At 40.5% G+C, this 24,388-nt stretch overlaps 1 protein-coding gene across 3 annotated transcripts in view; it reads left to right on the top strand.

Annotated features, from left to right (window-relative positions):
• Positions 1-21,639, top strand: part of LOC148347673 (ORM1-like protein 3) — a 62,911-nt gene extending 41,272 nt beyond the window's left edge. For 2 of the 3 annotated variants that reach the window (XM_088324005.1, XM_088324004.1), the window contains exons 5-7: positions 14,705-14,892; positions 18,274-18,425; positions 19,698-21,639. In XM_088324005.1, coding sequence (XP_088180131.1) covers positions 14,719-14,892; positions 18,274-18,425; positions 19,698-19,833 — 462 coding nt within the window. In that variant the 5' untranslated portion in view covers positions 14,705-14,718 and the 3' untranslated portion in view covers positions 19,834-21,639. Of the gene's footprint in view, positions 1-11,748; positions 11,967-14,704; positions 14,893-18,273; positions 18,426-19,697 lie in introns of those variants that run through there. The other variant, XM_088324003.1, reaches the window with a different exon arrangement.
• The last annotated feature ends 2,749 nt before the right edge of the window (positions 21,640-24,388 follow it).

Here is a 24,388-nt window from a genome sequence, read left to right as displayed (position 1 = left end):
ACTAGGTTCTTGTCCAGTTTATTTCGGTTCAGATTCTGGGGGGTTGTGACTATTTTTCAAATGACTATCTTGTCTAAGTTCAAATGTTTTGGTTGGTTTCAATGCTGGGTTCTTGTTTTGGTTGGTGGACCATGGCGCCGTTGACAAGAGGTTCTTGTTTAATCAACAAGGTTCTTGTCCAGTTTATTTCGGTTCAGATTCTGGGGGGTTGTGACTATTTTTCAAATGAGTATCTTGTCTAAGTTCAAATGTTTTGGTTGTTTCCAATGCTGGGTTTTTGTTTTGGTTGGTGGACCATGGCTCTGTTGACGAGAGGTTCTTGTTTAATCAACAAGGTACTTGTCCAGTTTATTTCAGTTGTGACTATTTTCGGAATGAGGATTTTGTCTTAGTTCAAATGTTTTGGTTGTTTTCAATACTGGGCTAAGGAGGTAGAACGCTCGTCTTGCGATCAAGAGGTCGCAGGTTCGATCCCCGGCTCCTTTGTGTTATATGTCGAAGTGTCCTTGGGCAAGACAATGAATCCCTAATGGCCACAATAAGCAGGTAGGCGCCTTGCATGGCTGACTCCCGATTGGTGTGTGAGTGTGTGTGTGTGTGTGTGTGTGAATGGGTAAGTGTGAAACACATTGTAAAGCTCTTTGGGAGGTCTTCATTGACTTGAAAAGCGCTATATAAATGCAGACCATTTACCATTTATTTAGGGTTACTTTTAGGTTGAGAGGGGTTCCTATTGAGGAAATTGGGTTTTACAGGCTATTGTGGTTATGCCTAAGACGAGTTATAGTTTTATATTTATCATGTTTTCTATTGAAGGATAGTCTGTTCCTTTTTAAGAGGGTTCTTGGTTGTTATTGGGGGGTTTTGTTTAACATTGTTTTAGCTTTCTATGACTGTTTGGTGTTAAATGTATTTGAGGACAGAGCTTCAGAGTGTCAACTTACAGGCATACTGTATTTTTCCTTCATAATGGCTAGTAGTTCTTGAGGGGATCTCTGTGGCTGTTGTTGATTTCAGTTTCTCTTCGTATTACATTCTGTTCACAAGGGATTCAGATTCAGTTTTCTATCTTTTAAGGGAGGTTTTTGTCCAATTTACTCATTCCCATTGATTGGGGATTTGGTTCTTTTTAAGGGGGTTCTGTTGGGGATTCGGGTGCTCCTCCAATGAGCAAAGCGTGGAGGTCAGCAGCAAAGTTTCCCCTTAGAGCCTCCTCAAACACCCGCTCACACACTGTGTCTTTTATGTGACAACAAAGAGGAAGAAAAACCACTGGACCTGCCACTGGAGGTTGACTGGGGCACTGAACGGGTGGTTCGGGGGCAGCAGACTCCTATCCTGGATGTCCTTGTTTCATGCGAAGAGCCCGCATATCTGTTTTCCATCAATGTCGCGTAATTACGACAGAGTCAGAAATGTGCCGAGCTCAGCTTTGGGATTTTTTTGGACGGGGATCCTGTCGCGAGGGGAATGTGACCCGACGATGTTTTGATTGACGAGTGCGGGGGCCCCAGGCGACGCGGTCTGCGGTCGGACGCCCGACAACACTGGAAGCGTGTTTCTCCACTCCGGGCCAACGTGGCTGGAAACGGCCCCGGCGGTTAAGGTCAAGGACGTTGCAGCCAAAAGACGTCTCGCGCTCGCTCGCACACATTGCTACTAGCCCCCGCGACTCTGTGTGCATCCAAAAGGGGCTACCAGGGGGAGAAGGATAAGGGTGTCAATGAGGTCCCCCACTGGGCCGGTTTCTACGGTGACCTGAGAAAGGCCGTAAGTAGGTCCGTCCCTTTCTCAGGCCTAATAAGCGTATTAGCACAAAGGAGGACATGTGTTGACCCCTCCCGCCCATTGGGACACTCCAGCCCCCCTAAAGCCCCACCAATCCCTCCAACAACATGGCTGGACACAGGCAACCAATAAAACCCGGATTAGGAGGCTATCAACACACACTGAGCTGTAGCCACAAACTTTGTGAACACGCCTTGGCCCCGCCCCCCTCCGTTGCCATCTTTCCGCTTTATTCGTTGCGTTTTTCGGAGACCCCTTCGCTTCCTTTCAGGCCCATAAGCTCCTCGCACAATGGGCGCCAAGAAATGACTCATTTTGTCGGCAAACTCGCCGTCGGGATCGCAATGCTCTTTATTGGCCGAGGATGTTAAAACACACAAAGTGTTTGTCACCGGTAGTTGGAGTCACAAAGACACCATAACAAAATCTGCAGTGAGGACATGCAGTGGAACCACGTTTATTATTCTAGACTCATTATAGGCGAAAATCTGACCTATAGAGTCCATATCAACAGCTTTCACCAAAAATACAGTTGACATTATGTCGTTATTTCGTTCTCGGCCACTTTCCTTGCTGCTGATTCAGACGCAAGGCCAATAAATCACACATCTTGAATAAGAGTCGTGTGATATCAGTGATGGCGCTCGCCAATATGGCCGCCGTAACTATTTCGACTTTGGGGATGTTCGGAATGTGTCATGTCTATAAAAATGACTAACCTACTGAAATATGTGTCATTGCACATGTAGTCATGATTGTACGAGTTCTTCATTTACTGTGTAACCTTTTCATTATTTCAGTCATTTATAACCCCTTCACTTATCTAGTCTTGATTAATTCCCCTGATGATTATTCTTATATTTTGAGTGTATTAATTTCCCTCTTATCACATGACTTCTTGATTTATCCAAGCATACAGTTTTTTATTTAGTCTCTACATTGTTTTCTAGTGGTGTTTAAAGATTGCAGCTTGAAGGCCTTGAGTTTCATCAGTACTTGCCAAACCCGGTCTAGACAAAAGGGCTGGTCTGAAGTATGGAATTTTCCACTTCTTCTAATGTTTAATTTTCATCATAGCCCAGCCTTCCTAGTATAAAAGGGATTTTCAGCCTTGTTCTGTACCTCACATTGCCAAGAATATTCTTTTAGTAAAAAGTTCAACAGAACTGCTCAAACCCAGTACTTGTTTTACTTGTCTCACAACCCGGATGTGAGATGAATAAACATTCCTCTACGACAGCCTCTTCATTAGGGTATTTCATTTAACTTTGGTATTGTGAGGATCCTCTGTTCTCATGAATCCCTGTCATTCTGGAACTACATGTCTGGGTGGCGGCCATCTTAGGTTGGCACCAGTTACGCGAGCCTGACTTGATATCCCTTCTGTAGTTTATTTTTTTTTACCTATGCTAGGGGTGTCAAACATATTTTAGCTCAGGGGAAACATGATAGAAAAATTATTTCATGGGGGCCAGACTAGGAATTTAATTGCAGAAAAAAAGGTGCCTTAGCTGTTGGGCTGGGGGTCTTTTTGGTGACTCACAAGTAAGTTATTATTCAGGGATGTAAGTTTTGATCATAAAACAATCATCTAGTATTTTTTTTCCCTCACATTTTTTTCCTTCAGTAAGATTTAATTCAGGTATGTCAAATTCAGTTTGGCTCGTTGGCTTGTCTCTATTTAGCTTTCTTTTTCAGTACTATGCTATATAATTTAGCTTACATTTGAAGCCTACCCTAAGAATTATAATCACAGTTGATAGGGTGTCATTTCTAAGCACAACACATTTATTCACAAACATTGGAAGCAAATTGTTTATGCTCGGTATTGAATTTGTTGACAATATGTTTATTTGAACTTGTTCAGTCCCCTTACATTTATATACGAGTGGCAAAACGAAAAATATGTTTTTATTTGTTTGTTTTATTTTTATAAACTATTATAAAGGTTTAAGCTCTGCTTATCAGTAAGTATCAAGCCTCTTGTAATGATTTCAGTGTGAAAAGTCCCCACTAGATGGCAGGAGTGGCTTTGATCAAATCTTTGTCCACACAATGAGGAGCCCAGACTGCCTAGTTTTGCTTCCTATACCCAGCGAATGAGAGTGTGTAGGCAACCTACTTGACGAGTATGCGCAGTGAAGCAGTGTGGTGAGAAAAGTGAAGATATAAGGACAATTAACGCTTCAAATCCTTATTGTTTAGCATAAAGATGACAAAGGCCCTTCGTCATCGTCGGGGGGATGACGTTTCATGCATGTCTGTAATCGCCATGGTGATCATTGCACTGGAAGAATCGAGCGCTAAAAATGATTTCAAATCCATGCATCGTTCGTGCATAAGTCCGGTGTTCTTGCAATAAAATATGATAATGCAAGCAAAGAAACCTTGAGTCTGTGGAAAGCATTGTTTGGATATTGGATGAATCCCAAATTAAGCTTGAAATGCATCCTTTCAAAACAAGCAGTTTTCTTGGAAACAAGTTCAACTGTTGTTACCCAAACAATGGTAAAAGCTAGAAACATACTTTTTTCTAATGAAAGCCAAGGGTTGAAGCTTTCGTTTTTTATCTCCTGTGCCTATTTAGCTACACAACTAAATATTCCGTTGGCCTTCAAGAATGAGTCAAAATGGCACAAAAATTGTTTTGCACCGGCTCTTCCTATTAGAGAGAAACATGAAACCATAGTGAATGTCAGCTCTTTCACACCTTTGTATAACATTACATTTAGTTCGTATTTTTTTTAAAAAAATCACAACTTTTCATAGAATGAGCTGGAGACTTGCTTTTTTTGACATTTACAGCCGACGAAAGCACACAAGCTGCTACTTCTGGTGCACAACCATCTGAGACGTCCTGGAAGTGTTTTGGGGAGGATCATATCTTTGCCTTTTGTCGGGATTCCCTTTTAAGAGGGTTACAAAGGGGGACAAGAACTCTTATTCCCAAAGGAAAGCTTTTCATGAGAGTAGCAAACACTCCATCCAGTGTGTGTTTGTGTGTGTGCGCCCCACAGGGATGGTGGGCCACTCTTGAGCCGGACACTGAGGCGTCCTAATTAAAGGCCACTTAAGCCCCAGAAAGCACGGCGGTGCCATCGAGGGGCAGGGATTCATTGCACTCGTAAACAGTCCCGGGCACGTTACTGACAAGTAATTAGTTGCAGTTACTAGTCACTTCATTTAACTCATTCAATGCCAGATGTTTCTCTCAAATGGGAAGAGCCGATGCCGGAGAGATTTTGCTTTTTTGACTCATTTTTGAAGGCCTGTCAAATTTTGTTCTCCAGAAAAGCCTGAACCCTAATCTCTTGATGAGAAAAAATAAATGTGTTTCTAGCTTTCACCATTTTTTGGTTAACAGCAGTTGAACATTGTGAAGTTTCTTGAAAACACTCGTTTCCTTGATAGCCTCTGAGAAAAAATGGCTTTTTGTGAAAGGATGCATTTCAAGAAGAGGTTTTACTTCTGTGCTTTTTGTTTGTATGTGTGATACCTCCAAAATCTTTCACTGAACTTATGCATGGACTCTGCAAGAACTTTTCAGAGCTCTGTGTTTCCTGTGAAGCAATTTTACAGTTTCAGTCACTATGGCGAGTTCCTGCAGACTAACACAAAACTTCATCCCTCGATGCTCCAACAATAACAAAGAGACTCCATCATTCTTTTTTAGAAAGAAAGAAAGGTGTTAAAGCGTTAACTGTCCGTACTTTTCTATTTTTTGCCTATTCAGGGGCAGTCTACACACAATTGCTGAATACAGGAAGCAACACGAGGAAGTTGGGCTCCCTCGGGGTGTGGACAAAGATCCAATCAAAGCTCCTGCCATGTAATGGTGATATATCATGCTGAAATAATTCCCAGAGACTTGGTATCTACTGTTGAGCAGCGCCAAACTCTTAAAAATCGTTTTTTAAAAGGAAACAAAAAAAAATCCAATATAGTGGGGCAAAGGCTCCCAATGCATATAGAATTTAACTGTCACATCCTCTGAGATTATTTATTTTTGTTTTTTCCAATATGAGCAAAATAAGTATATCATGCAGCCATGTTTAAAACACAGGTGGTTCTGAGGACTTCTATGATAGTAGTATCCTCCTACGGACTATCATAGAAGCAAAGGTAAAAGGTTATCCTCAATAACAGTTGTCGAAAGACCATCAGGGGATGGCTATGTGCGGCGCTGGATAGATATCCATCCGACTATTATCTGCACCGCTTATCCTCAGTAGGGTCGCGGGGGTGCTGGAGCCCATCCCAGCTGTCAGGCAGTGGGCAGGGGACACCCTCAACTGCTTGCCTGCCAGTCATAGGGCACACAGACAATTCATCGGCACATTCACACCTAGGGACAATCTGGACCAATGATCCTCACATGCATGTTTTTGGGAATGTGGGAGGAAACCGGAGTGCCCGGAGTAAACCCATGCAAGCACGGGGAGAATATGCAAACTCCACACAGGAAGGTTCCATCTCCAATGTTCAGTTTAGTATACGACCCAAACATACGAGTCAAGTGACTAGGACTTAGAGAGCATCTGTTGCAATGTGTTATCGCTCGAAAAGATCTTATGGAGTCTATGTTTGCTAGAGTACTTGTTACTGAGAAAAAATTCTTTGTAACGCTGCTTTCAAACAAAGGGGGTTCAGGACAGTGGGGCTACATGCCACAGACTTTGTTCACACAAGATGAAGAGTCAACAGCTCCCCCACAATACCCCCCCTTTTCCAATTCTACCCACCCTCATCAGCCAAGCCCCTCTAATAAGCAGCACCTACACAGGAGCAGCGACAATAATGCTCACATTCTCCCCTCCTCTTGCTCTCAATCTTTACTGGGACAATAAGGGGGAACCCCCTGATACCCCCCATCCTTACCCCCCCCATCACCACCCGAAACAGACACTTCTTTTATTGGAATTCTTTGCTGTTCTAATCCTCCGCTTCCTCCTGGCCCAATAATGGACTCCCCGCATCATCGGCCTTTTCCAGCCTGGCTGCTGTCACATCACAAGCCGACCCAGGTCACAAGTCCACCCCCCTAACCCCCTTGCCTTGTCCCACTGAAAGGTGGGGCCAGCAGAGCGATATCATATGTATTTTTTTTCTATAGACCAAATTGATGTAGCAATAATGTCATGAACCGGAACAGGAGGAGAACCCAAATGTGTGACGTTTCTCACACAAGCTTTTATTTATTTGGGGCAGTCATGCATGTTAACCCAAACGCCAGTAATTCAGCGATTGTTGGGCGGAAGACGTAACGCAGCAGTCTGGCGTGGAATGACAGGAAGCCAGAGGCCAACGAGATTGATACCAATTGCACGAGCAGATATCAGACAGATGGGGTCGACACCAGACAGGACAGGACATACAGGATTGATATCAAAACTGGATATCGAAATTAATTAGGACAAACTAGATGGGAACTAAACTGAAGATCGATATTGAACAAGACAAAATAGACGGGAACAATACCGGGCAGGAAACCAGTCTGAGTCAAAAACCCACGTCTTGCAGGTGCAGAGGTTTGTTGGCAGACTGACAAAGGATGAGTGAGAGCACTGAGCTTAAATAGAAGGGAAGCCAATCTGTCTACGAGCCACAGCTGGCGCCACACGGGTGGGGCCAATTGGGCGCCATGGCAACCGTGACAAATAATACACATTTAACAATTTTCAAGGAAACTGAAAACGTTGCGGAAATACTAGCAAATATATCAAATAAAGTAAAAATAAAAAGATAATGTTTAATTCAATACAAAGGGAATAAAACGTGCACATGCACATCTGGTGAATTCGATTTTTATATTCACATTTTATATTTTTCTTATGTTGCCTATTATTATTAACTTGTTACCTTACCTTGCATGGCTGTCACTGCTTTCGGTGTGTGAGTGTGTGTGTGAATGGGTAAGTGTGAAGCACATTGTAAAGCGCTTTGAGAGGTCTTCAGTGACCTGAAAAGCACTATAGAAATGCAAATGCAAAATACTTTCTTGCTTAGTAATTCAATAAGAAAGACGACATTTCCGAACAAAATAGTTGTTGCCCAGTGATTTAGGGACGAGGGACTACACTGAAAACAATGGCAACCACATGATGTAGGTGCTGTATCTGAGTCAGGAGGCTTCTCTTGCTAGTGGTAATCATGGAAACCAGTACTATCTTTTCGTCTGAGGAAGCAATCCTTCCCCAAAAACAGCCTGGAGAGGCAAGGGTGCCGCCAGGTTGTACTTGCCCAGGACGCACCACAGCAAGAGTATCTCCTACTACCCTTGTGATTAATATAGATATAACTTTTTAACTTGTTCAATGCCATAACGTAGCATTGTCCCTGAGTGCTAAAACATAAAAATAAGTTTTTTTTCTGTTTCCTTTTAAAAAACAATTATAAAAGGGTTTGGCGCTGTTTATCAGTAAGTATCAGGTCTCTGGGAATGATTTTACTATAAATATTTTTTACATTTTTCTTTTATTTTCTAAAAGAAAAATATTTGGTTTTGAAATACAATTTTGTTTCTTTTTTAACCATAAAACTGCCGTAAATATTTGCTGTCATTCCATTTTTTTTTCCACTTCTCAGAGATTTTTTTTTGACACGAATTACCCCCAAAACAATTACACTACAATGTTTTCTTGAGTAAAATTTCAAAAACAATCCGAGCGTTAAAAATGTTATTTCAATGCAGATTTTACAACAAATGTAATTGAATCTCCGAACTGTTACTGTAAAAGAATTGAAACCAATATTCTAGTATTTATTACCATTGATTATAAAATGCTACATGTTTTAAATTATATTACAAAATAATTAACAGTAATAATGTACGGTACTAATCTTAAATTTGGTGAACATTCTTAAGGGTGATTGCTTGTCATTTGCATCTAAAGCGATTGACAGTTGAAAGTTCGCTTATAGTGACATCTGCTGGAGTAATGGTTAATAATTTTAATAAGCCCTATTATGATTTTCATGATGCACATTTCTGAGAATATATTGTATTCGGGGGCAGTGAGACTTTATCTTATTCTTTATGTACTTTTGACTTAAACTATAGAAAGACATACTGATGCCAAGTCAAGCTAGTCACGCATTAATGTGTTGTGTAATTCATTTAAACGTTTAACTTTTTTATACTAAGCAACTTTAATGTCAACTTCAAGCAATTATCCGAAAAACAGAAGATGTTAAATAAAAATCTTGATTAGAAATATTGACTATTCAGTGTGACGGCAAATAAACTATGTCATAAAAGTATAAAGAGATATATTAAAAACATTTCCAAATGTACAAAAAAATGAAAAACAATTTAACTTTTTTCTACTCAACAAATTTAAAGTCAACCACACAAAAATCCCTCTAAAAAACGTGTCGTTTGCAAACAAAACAGCTAATTGAGCTAATTTGTTCTAATCTACCGGAGTAAGAGTACAGTTTCTTCAAAAATCTTCTCGAGTAAAAGCAAAAAGTAGGGATTTAAAAATACTTCTAGAAGTACAAAATGTCCCAAAACTTACTCAAGTAAATAGAACAGAGTAAGTGTAACTCGTTACTACCCACCTTTGATTACAATCTAGCAATAACACAATAGTAATGACATAGTAATAACACGATTATTTGCTATTTTAGACCCTTTACACTGAGTAACAAGTAAGTAGCTCTTAGCCTGGTGACCCCAGTTTTAGAGCATATTTATTGCCTTGTTCTATTTTCAGAGTAGATCTGTCTCACTGTGCCCCAAGTGTTACTAAATAAATATTATCTTGTCTTGCGAAGAGTTACATGTATTCCATTTTTTTTACACATGAAAAATGTGAGGAAACACGCCGGTCATATAAAATCCATTTTTTTTGTTTTCGATTATTTTCCTAAATAATCCATTATCTGCACCGCTTATCCTCAGTAGGGTCGTGGGGGTAATTTTACAACAAAGGGTGAACAGGCAAAAAGGGGCTAACTGGCAAAAATAACACAAAAGAGCCGCCAACGGGGAACAATTAACGAAAGGTGGGCAAACAACACAAGGTGGACAACCAATGAGTTCCAACCGGGAGCAAACAAAACAGGAAAACCTTCGGCAGCCCCGACACTAATGGGGAGCTAGCTGAACAAAATTATACCAACCGTGCCACATGAGGGGATAAACACAAAAGCCACGATCGCCTACCTAAAATTAGGTGAAAGCAAACAAGGAACGAGCACTGTATTCACGGCAGTTAAACTTACCCCAAGCAGCTTTTGGAGGTCGAAGCACGCAAACTCTGACGAACAAGGACAGAGTAAGCAAAGTTCCAATTCCTCCTGCAAACACTTTCCACGACAATCACTGTCTGTTTCGGAGCTTGCCCCACACAATGTGTTAATGGGATTCACCATTTTTTAAAGTGTTGTTTTCCTACAATGGCAAAAAACATGCCAGTTAGGTCAACTTTGAGACTACATTTCTGGCGTCCCCTGGTGCCTGGGATGATTTGCAACATGTTAACATAATTTTGGGGCGGGGGGGAACACTACGTGAGTACACGTTCTGTGCTCAATTGGCGCACTACCAAAGCTTGTATAGATGTTGGACGTCCAAGGCCAGTAACCAAGGTACCAACCCGTTCACTTTTACTGGTGTCACATGACTTGGCATGCTACCACAGCACAGTCAACCTTTGCCCTTGGGTTATCGCGGCCCTGAATTAGCACAGAGGCCCAAGCTTATCTGGAACGTGACACTCTTGATGTTTCATGTTGAAAACAGGCCATCAGCTGTCACTCATTTCTGTTGACTTTATTTTTACCTTGCGGCAAAGTTGTACAAGGCCTCTTTTTGTGTTTTGGGATCAAGTGTGAACTTGAGAGCCTGCCATCAACACTTTTAAGGTTAAAACACATATTGGACTTTCAACTTGTACTTTCCCCCGTGTACCTTTTTTGATCATTTTACATTCTATACACCATATACCAATCTTAGTCTGGGATTTCTTTTTTTTTTTTTCTAGACCGATCCAGTCTTGCCCATTTCAGCTCTAATTCAGATCATCTTGGTCCCAAGTTTCAGACCACACTGTCATCAAGTATAGAAAGACAATGGTAACTGATAGCCCGAGTTCTTTGTGGCATCACAGTTCACGAATCCCTTAACCATTTGGGTTGTAAGGTCACCACTGCCTGTGGTGAGTCTTGGGCAAGTACAGCCTAGTGGTGCCATTCCCTCTCCAGACTGTCTTTTGGGGTAGGTGTTTGCTCCTCTCACACGGAACATATAGTACTGATTTCCATGTTTACCTGTAGCAGGAGAAGCCTCCTGATCCGACTCACATACAGCGCCTTCATCATCTGGTGACCGTTGTTCTTCATTGCAATGGGTCATCCCACTCTTTAGAGATGAGCTGGACCGCTGCATTGATGGGGAAACATATTAAACGAAGTTGTGACAATTTCTGTTACAGAGTAAAACCATCCGTGGAAACAGATGAGTTTGAAAATCCTGCACTGCTACGTATGATAAGCAACGGTAATTTTACTGCAAGTAGAGAGAGAACTAAGAAAGATGCTAAAAGAATTGTTTATCTTGTTTATTTTGAAATGAAAATAAACTCGTTTACCTAATTAAAGGGAGCAAATGGCTGAGGTTGACAGGTATATGTGCACACCAAAATCTAACCCTAAATTGATGAAACTTTTTAAAAAACGTTGCCATTTTACCAAAACAATTTTATTTTTGTTTTGGTAACATTTTTTAAAAGAAATGTACTAGTGTTGGAGCTTTGTCAAGTCTAACCTCTGCTTACCTGCATCAGAAGTAAAAACTGCCACCTTCAAAATGGCGCTGACACTTACGTAAGGCTCAACTGTTTTTTTACGCACACCCTGATTGGCCTCTATGGACCGTTTGTTCAACGTCACCCAATCCGAGACAAGATTTAAAAGACTGGGCGGAACGAAAGCTAAACTGGCCGCGTCGCCCGGGCGAGTAGAGATGACGTCACACCTCTAAACGCCGATGTGTTGTCAGCTGCGGAGTAAAGACGATAGAAAGAAACGTTTCTCTGTCTTCCTGCTGCCATTTGTTTCCTTTTTATTATTATTTTAAATCTTCGCTGTGGTCACAGCGAAGATGCTAGCGGTCGTTCCGTAAGCGAAACTCTCACCGACGCCGGGATAACGGACCTCATTAACCAAGTCAGGTCTGTTCCGGAGCCATTTTTGGGTTCGTTTGTTGTAGCATTGTAGCCATTTTAGCTAACTGGGTATAAGTTAAAACCTTTTATTGTTTACCTCCTGAGGTCACGAATCACTTATTTAACTTGACATTTATTACGTCGAGTTTCTAAAATGCTGCCTTCTGATTGGGCGGTGTGACTAATTACCACTTTGGTTTTAGGAACACGCCCACTACATAAATCCAAATAACCACAACCTCAAAAGATTTGTATAAATAATCCACTGGAGACTGTCGGATTTATTTTGGGCGTTATGAGTCATATGTTCTACACAAGTATTTCTCTATTTGTTTCTATTTATGTACCCTCTGGTTTTAAAACAATCCTAAACACATTAACTAGAACTTCACCGGGGAGAAAAAGGATCCCATCCAATTGACGGATCATTTTACTCAGTTTAGGAATAAATACTCTCGTTTTATTATTTCTCCCTCAAAAAGTCAAGTGATGTTTATCTGTGACACCCTTAATCACAAGGACGACACAGACAACTACAGACTATTATGACAGTGTCCCCTGATCTAAAACCTACATGAGGGCAAGGAAAAACTCAAAAACCTCAACATTAGGAAAATGAAGAAACCTTGAGAAGCGACCACACCTCAAGCAATCCCCCTTCCAGGATGACCAGGCTGCAACGGACGTTGCAATAACAAACAATGCACATATATTGTCAACATTAAATATACATCCTTTATAAGCCATAGAATAGAAGTGTGATTTAAGCCTAGATCTTAACAGTTCCACTGAGGTTGCAAATCGAATCTCAGGGGGAATGGAGAATGTTCTCGAATGTGTGGATTTCTTCTTGGCTCTTAGGATCAATAGTAGACCAGCATGTTCAGAACGAAGGCTCCAGACCGGACCATAGGGGGAAATTGAAGGAGGAAGTCCATGCATTATTTTGTATAATAACAGAACCTTAAAATCACATCTTAAGCTGACAGGGAGTAACACAAGTAGAAAAAAATTCTGATCTTTATTTTATTTATATATTTTGCTTTATATTTCAATATTTTTTGTAATAATCTCACAATTATAATTTTTTTTGTATTCCATATTTCTTATTTTGTTCAATACTGGGCGCAAAAGAAAATCAATCCTTATAATGATCTACAGTGTTCCCACGGATCCTTGAAAAATCTTAAAAGGCATTGAGTTATGGCATAAAAATAAGGCCTTTATTGGCATTAAAATGTCTTAAATCCTATTTTCTAATAGCTTAAAAATGTTAACACAAATATTTAGTCATAGTTATCAATTGTCCACATCCAATCATGTGTTTTTATGATGATACACTCAAAATTGGTCATGAATACAGTGTTATGTTTTTCAATCAAGCTTTACACTGGACCAAAAAGTGATTTTTCATACTTCATGATAAAAATACTTCATGAATGTAGCAGATTTCTTTGGCATTAGTAGTTATCAGCCTGTTTTGACTGAGGATCCATGAAGTACCATACTCTGAACATCCTTTTGATGTATTGTTTTAGTTTTGTTTCTATCAATTTAGATTTTTTTGTTGTTGTCAACTTGGTCTTAAATTTGATTTCAAAAGGTATTAAAAAATTCTTTAAAAGTCTTGAATTGAACTTCCCTTAAATTTTAGAAACCCTATGTCTAATTTGTAGTAAAGTCACATTATCTTTCAATGGTACAAGTGTGTGTGTGTGTGTGTGTGTATATATATATATATATATATATATATATATATATATTTTTTTTTTTTTTTTTTTTTTCCGTGTCGGTAATAAGAAGCAAACAATGCAATGTTTTTCATTTATATCCTAAATAAATCTCAAGTACTCTTTAATGTTCCTTTAAGTATCTACTGGGGTACTAGATCCTCTATTTGAGGACCACTGCACCAGAGGGAAAATGGGGTTGTCTGCTCTCTTATCACACTAAATGCTATTTCCAAAATCCACACCCAAGAGGGAGACCACCTGAAGAATTATTGTCCGAGACATCCATTATTCAAAAGCACTGACTCATTTTCACTCAGCATAAATGGGAACCGTGTAGAGTTGGTGTGTCGAATCTATAAGGGCCACATCAGCGTTATGACTATCCTCAAAGGGCCTTCTATAATTTAATGCAATTTCAAAAAATGTTTTGACAGATCCCCGTCACAAACATTACAGGTGTATTAAAAAAAATCAAGTCACACATACACAAGACGTTATTAATTTAGTATAACAACATCCTTTTGAGCATATTTGTGAAAATTAATCAATTCCACTCATTGACATTGATGCAGAAAAGCTGCACTGTAGTGGGGTGGAGTTGTCAAATATTTTGGGAAATGCAGTCTTGAACCTTCTTATTCCTCGACACTCAGACATTTTAAGCTGTGGTGGGCCACATCAAATGTTGTGGTGGGCTACTATATCGCCCATGGGCCAAGAGTTTGACACATAATGTGTAATAAGAGTCCACTCTTTCAAACTCTTGGGTGCGCAAATCTCTGATGACCTCTCCTTGTCTGCCAACGCTAAGCTGTGGTGGAAAGGCCCGGCAATGGCTCAATTTTCTAAGATGACTTGGGATGAACAATCTGGGATAGAAAGCTAGTCGTCTCCTTATATAGAGTCACAGTGGAGAGCATACTGTTGTAATCTATGATGAGATATTAATAATTTGTTGTCAAGTCGTATCCAAAAAGGATTAATGTTAGCCCTCTGTCATTCTGTTGTCAGCCGGTGACGCCGCCATGAATGTCGGTACGGCACATAGCGAGGTGAACCCCAACACGCGCGTGATGAACAGTCGGGGCATGTGGCTGTCGTACATCCTGGGGATCGGCCTGCTGCACGTCATCCTGCTCAGCATTCCCTTCGCCAGCGTGCCCGTCGTGTGGACCCTCACCAATCTCATCCACAACCTGGTAGGCGCTTGACCGAGTTCTAAAGTGGGATGTAAACTGTTTGCATGAAAAACACTACTCTATCGACAGATTTTGCCATCCGGCTGTATTTTTTTCAATTGTAAAGGGAATTGAAGCTTTACAGGGTGTCATAAAAACGTATACTGGCACGTGTACACATTTTAGCAGCTGATGACTCAATTATTTATTCTTTCTTTAGAAAGTGAACCTATTAAACCGAGTCATGACAGCCAGATTCGGCTTTGCAAAAACAAATTGTACAGACGCTCCCCTCCTTTCGACCAGTCGACTTACGAAAAACGGTACATACGATCTGATTTTTCGGGGATGACAAAAAAATATCATTGCTGTTAGTTAGATCTTGTATTGTGTGCTCCTTTTTCCGAGTAGAGGACAGTACTCTAGTGCTTCTTTCCGCCGCTACCGGCATGTGGCCCTGTGAGAGGTCCCCCAGCATCCACCCCGAAGAAAAAATTCCAGATTTTACTTCCTGGTACGTGTGTAAACATAACAACGTATACTGTATCGCTAGTGCGCTAAAAACTTTGACATTTTCATTGTTTAATATCTCGTGCATCCATTTAATATGGCTGGTGTAAAGTGTAAAAAAGAGGCGAGACGTTTCTTTTGAAATGACAGTGGAATAAGAAAGCGTGATGCGGTTGAGAAAATGGTTGGATCGCTTGTTTTCGGTCACTCTTTACCACGGAGGAGGAACTCGCCTAACTCTTGAAGCTCATCTTCCAAAAGTAAGTTAAACTCAACTTTATTTATCTTTATAGAGCATATTATTTTATGATTTTTTTTTAGTACAGTACAATACAGGTTACTTAAACATACTTATATAAACTTTAAACATACAGAATATAGCACTGAAACAACTTGCAAACAAATTCAACATACGAACGATCGTCCGGAAGTAGGGCAGCGTCTGTATTCTAAAATGCTACTGGAATATGAAAATGCAATTAATTCATGGTAAATTAACCAGAAATGGGACAAAAAAAAAATCGATCCATCCATGTATCGAGTTTATTTTGGGGAATTCTTTAAACGGACGTCTCTCCCCGCAATCAATTCTTTTGATGTGATATCTGGTGTGTGAAAAAAAATGCGGGAAAGCGAACAGAAGTGGAAAATGGAGGAAAAAAGAGAGCAACGAGAACTAAACTCGGCGCCCATACATTTTTAATTCAAAGTATGGACACATTTTGGTTGTTATACAGTTCCCAGGAAGACTGAGCGAGACATGACAAAAATTGCAAACTTTATCGCAGACCCCTATACCACTGCGGTAACACGACAAACATGGCCGCACATCTTTTGTACCATCACCCCGATTTCAACTTTAACCAACCCAAACGACCTGCAGTGGCACGTCAGCGGACCCTAGATTGATCACTGAGCACACTTTAGAACAGCTCGGACTGGGCAAAACGAATTCCAAAGTCAGATGGACGTTTTAAATGTCTGATTTCGGAATATGGTCTGCAATTAGGAGCCTCTTTATATTATACCGTCATGAAAGATTATTCCGAGACTGCACCCTAACGGCAGAGCATGTTGATCAGCTCTCTTTTTTGAACAGCAGCTTGATACTCCTAAGCAGTAGCTCAACTAACAGAAGCAGGGAAAAGTAACAGTTGCCTACCTTTTACCTGCTCGTGTCAAAAAGTGCTGTAAGTTTGGTTTGTTGGTGTTTATCTGCAATGCAATTTCAAGCACTTTAAGCAGTTCAGCTCCTTTCTTGTTGTATTTTATTTCCTTAAAGGATCACCTCGGGCAGCAATGTTTACCTGCAGCACCGGGTTTTAAAAAGAAAAATATGTTGAATTTGAAGGATCTTGACTTGAATTTGATAGCTTACACTTGTGCTGTTTTTCTTTCTTTTTAGAGGTTCTATTTTATCATCTTGTTAACTGTAAATAGGATCATTAAAGGATCACATTTGTGTTACATTGACATTTCAGTTTGTGAGATTTTGTGACTGTAAACCTGTTGCACAGTGTACATGTTCTGTTCGCATTGACGCTGTTGAAATAAATGTCAGGTTTCGGACTGACTGACACAGATTGATGTGCATTGTTTGAACATCATGCATGGTTTATTGTGCCGGCAGTGAATGATTTAAGTTGCTTGTTTTTTAGAAAATTAAACCACAATCATATCGAATCGCAATACTTGTAGAATTGCAAGTATCAAGAATCGTGATATAAATCAAATCGGCACCTTAGTATGGTGATACAATCGAATCGTGACCAAAGCATGTCGTCCCACCCCTAAAATTCACATTGTGGTCGACCATTTTCATGTCCCGGGTTAGTGCAATTGCGTCTGTTAAATGAACCATTTATTTTGATTGTGGCCTCATCACTCTTCACAATCTGCGTGGAATAGTGTGCATCTTTGTTACACCCTCGCAATTCTGTACTCTGGATCTGGATATTCATCATAAGGGGATGGACTAATCTCGGGATGTAAGTTCTCCATCGACAATGATTCATGATGTGATAGACGGATGATTTTGAAATGTCAATGTCACTATGAGCTTGCTGCCAAGACTTTCTTGTTTTTTCAGTTGTCTTTCTTCTTTCGTGGGCCTGTGTCTCTGAGTTGTCTTCTGTAACACTTTTTATGGACATCTTGAAGAGTTCCATCAGCTTCAAACTTGTATCTCATCCAAGTGATGGTAGCTCGTGTTGGTGGTTCTTTGTTAAACTCAAACTATCTTCCCAGGTTAAGTATGGCTGCAGTCAATCAGTTCAATGGGTTTTTGTTTTAAATAAGTGGTTGAATTATCAGCTGCTAAAATGTGTATACGTTTTTGTGGCACACCCTGTATTTACACTTTAATTTTCATACACACTCAATGTACGTGACTTTTTCAGGTACCACATTATTCAGAAAAAATGTCTCTTCCTTTTTGCCATTCAATTTTAATTAAATTTGTAATTAGTGATATAAATGTTTCGGCATCAATTCATAAGGAGCTTGGAAAAATATTTGAAACTTTGTGCATGACGGTTGCTTATGAAGCAGCTCTGAGAACATTTTACAACAAGAGCAGGGGTGTCCAAACTACAGTCCCGGGCCATTTGTCTCTCGTCATCCATTTTTCACTGGCTTTGACGTATAATCCAAAAGCAAATTTACTTAACAAGTAGTTGCTAAGTTGGCCAAATTCTTTGACCCAATGCGGCCTGTGACTCAGTTTCGAATCAAGGGCCACATTGGGTCAAAGAATTTGCTTTACATTTTTTTGCCTTAAGCTGCAACAGTTCATAAGAAAGAATCATGTTCTCATGCATTACCCCAAAAAGAGGGGAAAGACGATGTATTCAAACTGAGATTTTCTGTTTTCTGTGTAAAAACAAAATCCAGTGCATGTACCTGCTCCTGCACACTGTAAAAGGGACACCCTTCGAGACACCCGACCAGGGCAAGGCCCGCCTCCTCACGCACTGGGAGCAGATGGACTACGGCGTGCAGTTCACCGCCTCCCGCAAGTTCCTCACCATCACGCCCATCGTCCTGTAAGGAAAAAGTATTGTGTTTCTGAACATGATTTTTTACATTTTATAACCTGATATGCTTGCTTAAAAAATCCAATTCGATTTAGACATTTCAAATATGAGTACTCAGCCATATATTCTTTATCTTCTGCCAAGAACCGAGTTGACTGAAGTTTTTTTTTTTGTTTTTTTTTGCGGGGATCTGCGTTCCAAAAAGTTCCCTTTTTTCAATGATTACCTTATGTGTGGTCCCTTCTCAAGGTTTCTTCATTCATGCTGATTTTTTGAGTTTTTCTTTGCCCTCATGTATGTTTTAGATCAGAGAATGGTGTCATAGTAGTCTGTAGTATAAGCAGCCCTTTAAGACTTCTTGGAATTAAGGGCTATACAAATAAACATGACTTGACTATCCACTTTTTTTACTTTACACTTTGCTTTTTTTTTTTTTTTTTCCAGATGATATTTTTTCGACCTCATGTGGACGTTTTGGGAAAAACAAAAATGATGCTTGAAAGAAGTCATGTTTATCTGTATGGCCCTTCATCACAAGGAGTCTCAAAAGGGCTTCACACACCGCAGATAACATTCTAAACGAATACAAGTACTTCATTTCATTCACTTTTTTGTTTTTTTACAAATAACTTTTTAACTGTCAAATTATAATTGTTTAAAAAATCTTGCTACTATGTTGCACTATTGATGATCTGAAATAGGATTTATTGACCGATTTGGGTACTTGTGCAGATAAATCTGCTTTCATACGGGAACCTGATTAATAAAAGATTAATTCTGAGCATATCAAAACTATCCACTTCAGATGATATTTTGTCGCCATCATGTGGGCATTATGGAAAACTGCACTTGCCTTCCCTTAGCGTGTTGGCGATAGAATGTATTACAGTATTGGTCCATAGAATTTTGTTTTCATGATGGCTTTTAGAGAAACTGGAAATTAACTAAGACTTGCGTGTACGTAATGTAAGTTGGTCAATCTGTTTTAAGTGTACTACTTGGACCACAATGTCAATGATGCACAGGCAGACACAGGCAGAAAAGCGGTAGGGTGACTCTTAAGCATATTAAAATGCAGAACCCGATGCACGATGAAAACCCGCAGGGCAGCGAAACAGTGTATAATAAATTACGATATAGAGAGGGATAACTATACTCTCATATATTTTTTTATCCTCTGCTAGGAACTGAGCTTGACAGTACAGTGGACTATTAAGTCGTATACTGCCGCCTAGGGGCCAAGGCATAGTAATGAATCTGTCCTGCCTTTTTGTCTCCCAGGTACATCCTCACCAGCTTCTACACCAAATACGACCGCGTGCACTTCGTGGTCAACACGGTGTCGCTTCTCACCGTTCTCATCCCCAAACTACCGCAGCTGCACGGCGTTCGGCTTTTCGGGATCAATAAGTACTGACCTCGTCTGTGGGAGTGACCATGCGGCCCCGCCACGTTTTCTGCCACCAGGGGGCCTGGATTCCCACCACCGAATGCCCCTGAGGAGTCCAGGCCACAGAGGACAAAATGTTGAAATTTTTTTGACTCTCAGACTGGAAAAGTTGGGGCGGGGTTAGACACTAGTTAGCATGATAGCATATATTTCTCATACGTTCTCTAGCGGGCCCGAGAGAAATAATGGGATTTTCTCCTCCCGGTTGTGCCAGTCAGAGGTAAGATCAGGACTAAAAAAATCTAGCCCGACCCAACCCGAGTCCGACCAATTACTTGATTTCCAGGACCGAGCCCGACACACACTTGAATTTTCATATTTCATTTGCGAGGACTCGGAAGGAGGAAAGGTTATTCATGATAAATAATGAAAGCCTGTCTTTCGTAATGAAATCTAAGTTAAACAAGACCGTATGAACAGTTACAACTTTTGTTTTTTGTGTCTGCAGAGATTACATTAACCGACTATTTTCAATCATCGAAGAGTTGACGGGAAAATGTGTAGGCCGTCCACCATTTTGGCATGTTGAAAATTGGACTATAAACCACAGCAGCAGTATGTGCATAATAATCTTGTGCGGCACTTTAAAGGGACAGTGTGTACATTTAGTGCTTCCTAGTGGTACAAAAAAAACTGTTATAAATACTAGGCAAATTTACATGAATTATACCGATGTTAATTAAAAAAAACATACGTCGAAATGTCGCTGATATATTTATCTGGCGTCTTCCTGCTACGCTGTGCTCTTGACACTGGTTTTCATTCACACAAGACTATACAGAGCCATCTAGTAGTTAAATATTACACATTGGGGCTTTGAGAGGCAGAGAGAAAAAGGACAACAATTTTTTTTTTTGTTTTGTATCCACACATCATTTTAGTATCTATTTTTACTAATATATATTTATTTTAAAAAAGACTGCGAGAGAGAACCCTGACCCAAACGTGATGATTGACATTTTAGGACGGACCGGGGCCGGTATTCGGTCAAGCTCGGACTTAAGATCTTACCTCTTGTGCCAGTAGAGGAGCTCCCAGCATGCATCGGCCGCTTTTGTAGCATTTTATCTCTATTTCTTATTTATTATTGTTGTTTTTGTTTAGGCATCTTTGTCGTCGCCATTAAAAGGGCTGAAATGGAAGCATTTCATTTTAAGGGAAGTTGTTAGGTAGTTGTCCTGTGCTAATGTGTATAAAACCAATATATATAAATGTATATCTGTACAGTATTTTTCCAATTCACTCTGGTCAAGTAGTGTCTGTCATGTGTTTTGCCGAATCCTATTTAGTGTTATTTTATTGTGTTTGCTTCCAGAAGCTTCTGGGATCTGTTTAATCGGCGAAATCACATTTAAGGATATGATGTGAAGCATGTCCTGGACGGGTAACCATCTGGATCGCTTGTCTTGTATTCAGGTATTCTCCAGACAATTAATATAAACGATATCCCAATTGCTATTTATTCCATCTAATTTTATGGAGAAATATTGCAGAAAATATCTGTAGCTTTGCAGGATAACTTTGGTTTTATTCTTTGGTTTCCATGAGAATATTGTATTTTTCATCATCAAAAATCGAGTCCTGACCCGCTCCGTTGAACGAATTGTACTAAGAAACCGAGATGCAGTCGATGGCGCTAAAAGGGGCATTTTTCTGTGAAAGATCTGGCATTTAAACAATCAAGTATGTACAAGTTTCTGAGATGCTTTGAAAATGTAATTTATGAGTATAATAGCTCAAGATTTGTGGAATAAATGAAAAAAATAGTGCATATATATTTGTTGTACCCAGATCATCCAACAGAGGGCAGTAAAGGTTAGCAAGTGGAATGCGGGGATTTTTACTTCCTGCGTCACAAATCTTCAAGGGCGTTATTTTCCTTTTTTCACTCAAATTTTCCGTTTCCCCCTCTGCAATATAAGTGTAATAATATGCGAGCCCCCTGTTATTCACATGTTTCTTTCATGGGGTCGTAAATTGTCAGGTTTTATGTTTTGGAAACCATAGCAACCGAGCACCACTGAGACTTTTAACATACATCTTGTTCATTTACTTTGTTTGTGTCCCCCTATTGTTTTTGCCCTCGAAATACACATTTACTGGGGCTAAGCAAAAAATAGGGCTTTAATTGTGCCTTTCTTTGGGATTAGGCTGCACTGTTTAAAAAAATAATTCTATTTATTTGGAATCGACAGGCTTTAGACCAGGGGTGTCGAACTCATCTTAACTCTGGGGCCACACGATAGAACAAACAGTCTCTCCTGGGGGCCATACTGGTAGATTAGAGAGAAAGAAACAAGAGAGAGGGGGAGAAAAAAGAGAGGGTGTGACAAAGAAAGGGAGAGAGAGAGAACGTGAGAGGGGGAAAGACAGAGAGAAAAAACAAAATCCGAAGAGAAATAGAAGGGGCGAAAGGGAGAATAAGAAAGCAAGATAGAGAGAAAAGGAAGAGAGAACAAAAGAAAGTAAAAAGACAAAGGAACAAAGAGAGACAGAAAGAGTGAAAGTGATTGAGAGAAAAAGGAGGAAGAGAGAAATATATACAATTACAGCATTTTTGAGAGGCACCTGGCTTTGGCAACATCAAGTGGATATATTTCAACATGCAGCCCATTCAGATTCAGATCTACTTTATTGTCATTCTAGTACACGTGTATACAGAACAATGTGCACCCCTAGGAACTTGATACTGCTGACAACCTCCACAGCCTTGTTGTTGATGCAAAGTGGGGCATGGTTGGGCTGTTTTTTCCTGAAGTCGACAATGATCTCTTTAGTTTTGTCAACATTCAGGACCAGGCTGTTGTCCCTGCACCAGCCCACCAACTGCTCCACCTCCTCTCTGTAGGCCAGGTCGTTGTCGTCCCTGATGAGGCCCACCACTGTTGTGTCGTCAGCATACTTCACGATGTGGTTTGTGGCGGACCTAGGGACGCAGTCGTGTGTCATCAAGGTGAACAGCAAGGGGCTCAGGACACAGCCTTGGGGGGAGCCCGTGCTGAGGTAGATGACATCTGAGATGTTCTGACCTATCCGCACTGATTGGGGTCTGTCACTGAGGAAGTCCAGCAGCCAGTTCCCAGGAGTCTCATTTTGTCTACCAGATGTTGTGGGATGATGGTGTTGAATGCTGAACTGAAGTCCAGGAACAGCATCAGCACATGGGTGTTCTTCTCCTCTAGGTGTGTCAGGCTCAGGTGAAGCGCAGAGGAGATGGCATCCCTGGTGGAGCGGTTTGTCCGGTAGGCAAACTGAAAGGGGTCGAATGAGGAGGGGAGACTGGAGGTGATGTGCTCTTTAACCAGTCTCTCAAAGCACTTCATTATGATAGGAGTCAGTGCAACGGGCCGGTAATCGTTGAATGATAAGATCTGGGGTTTCTTTGGCACTGGGATGATGTTGGCAATTTTGAAGCATGATGGTACTTTGGCTTGGTCTAGCGAGGTGTTGAAAATGTCTGTTAGTACACAAGCCAGCTGATCGGCGCACTCCCTAAGTATCCGCCCCGGAATGTTGTCCGGGCCTGGAGCCTTCCTTGTGTTGACCCCTCTTCTCGCGCTTCTCTGAGCGGGCCGGATTCCATACCTTAGCGGGCCTGATCTGGCCCGTGACCGCCTGTTTGACACCCCTGCTTTAGACTGACTGTGTATCGTAGTTAAAAAAATTTGGATAATTAAAATCTCTCGCTCTCGAACTAATAAGCAGAAATACACGAACAATCGTATAAAAGTGTTTGTTTTTTTCAAATAATGATAGGTCAGGAAATAAACATTTCTATTACACATCATGAACCAAACCAAGAGGTAACTGACAACATTTTCCTGCAATCTTGCTGCTACGGTACGCCAAAACGTAATACAAGAAAAATGATGCATTTTGGCCGCTTTGAGTCTTTGTCGTTCGTTTTTTTCATTGTGCCTTTTAGCACTCACTCTCAGTCGCACTACACAACACATCCAGCGGTCAAATAATACACACTGTCCCTTTAACATCAAACGTCCACATCATATTTGCCATATTGACTAGAACGATCACAACAATTGTAAGAAGTTGATCATAGTGAAAAGTGAATGGGTAAATACTCTAATCCATTTGCTTCCAAGGGCATGGAACCAAGGGCGAAGTGACATCCCATTTCTTCATCTCTGTCCAAAGGCGAGAGCATCAATCTTACGAGAGTGTCTCCCTCTCACTTATTCTGTTGTGTGCTTGATGGTAACCACAAAAAAAGAGAACATGTCGAATTTCTTGGTGCATTCCACATAGTTAAGTGGTATCCAGAGAATGCAAAAAAAAAAAAAGATGGAGGCGCAACATGATCAATAGTCAACAAATCAATTGTTCTTTTTGTTTAACCTTCATGGTGCACTTAAATCTTTCAACACATACCGAAGAGACTTTCTAACCTTTTTCTTCTGTACATCCAGTTCATCCGTTCCCATACAGCATGTACTAAGCGCTCCCTGGCCTCCACTCTTAATGGATCATGTCTTCATTTGAATTATTCATGAGTGATGACATG

The sequence above is a fragment of the Urocampus carinirostris genome, chromosome 19, assembly GCF_059441175.1.
Source record: "Urocampus carinirostris isolate Australia breed hairy pipefish chromosome 19, RoL_Ucar_1.0, whole genome shotgun sequence".
Classification (NCBI taxonomy): Eukaryota; Metazoa; Chordata; class Actinopteri; order Syngnathiformes; family Syngnathidae; genus Urocampus; species Urocampus carinirostris.
This window is presented reverse-complemented; position numbering and strand designations above follow the sequence as displayed.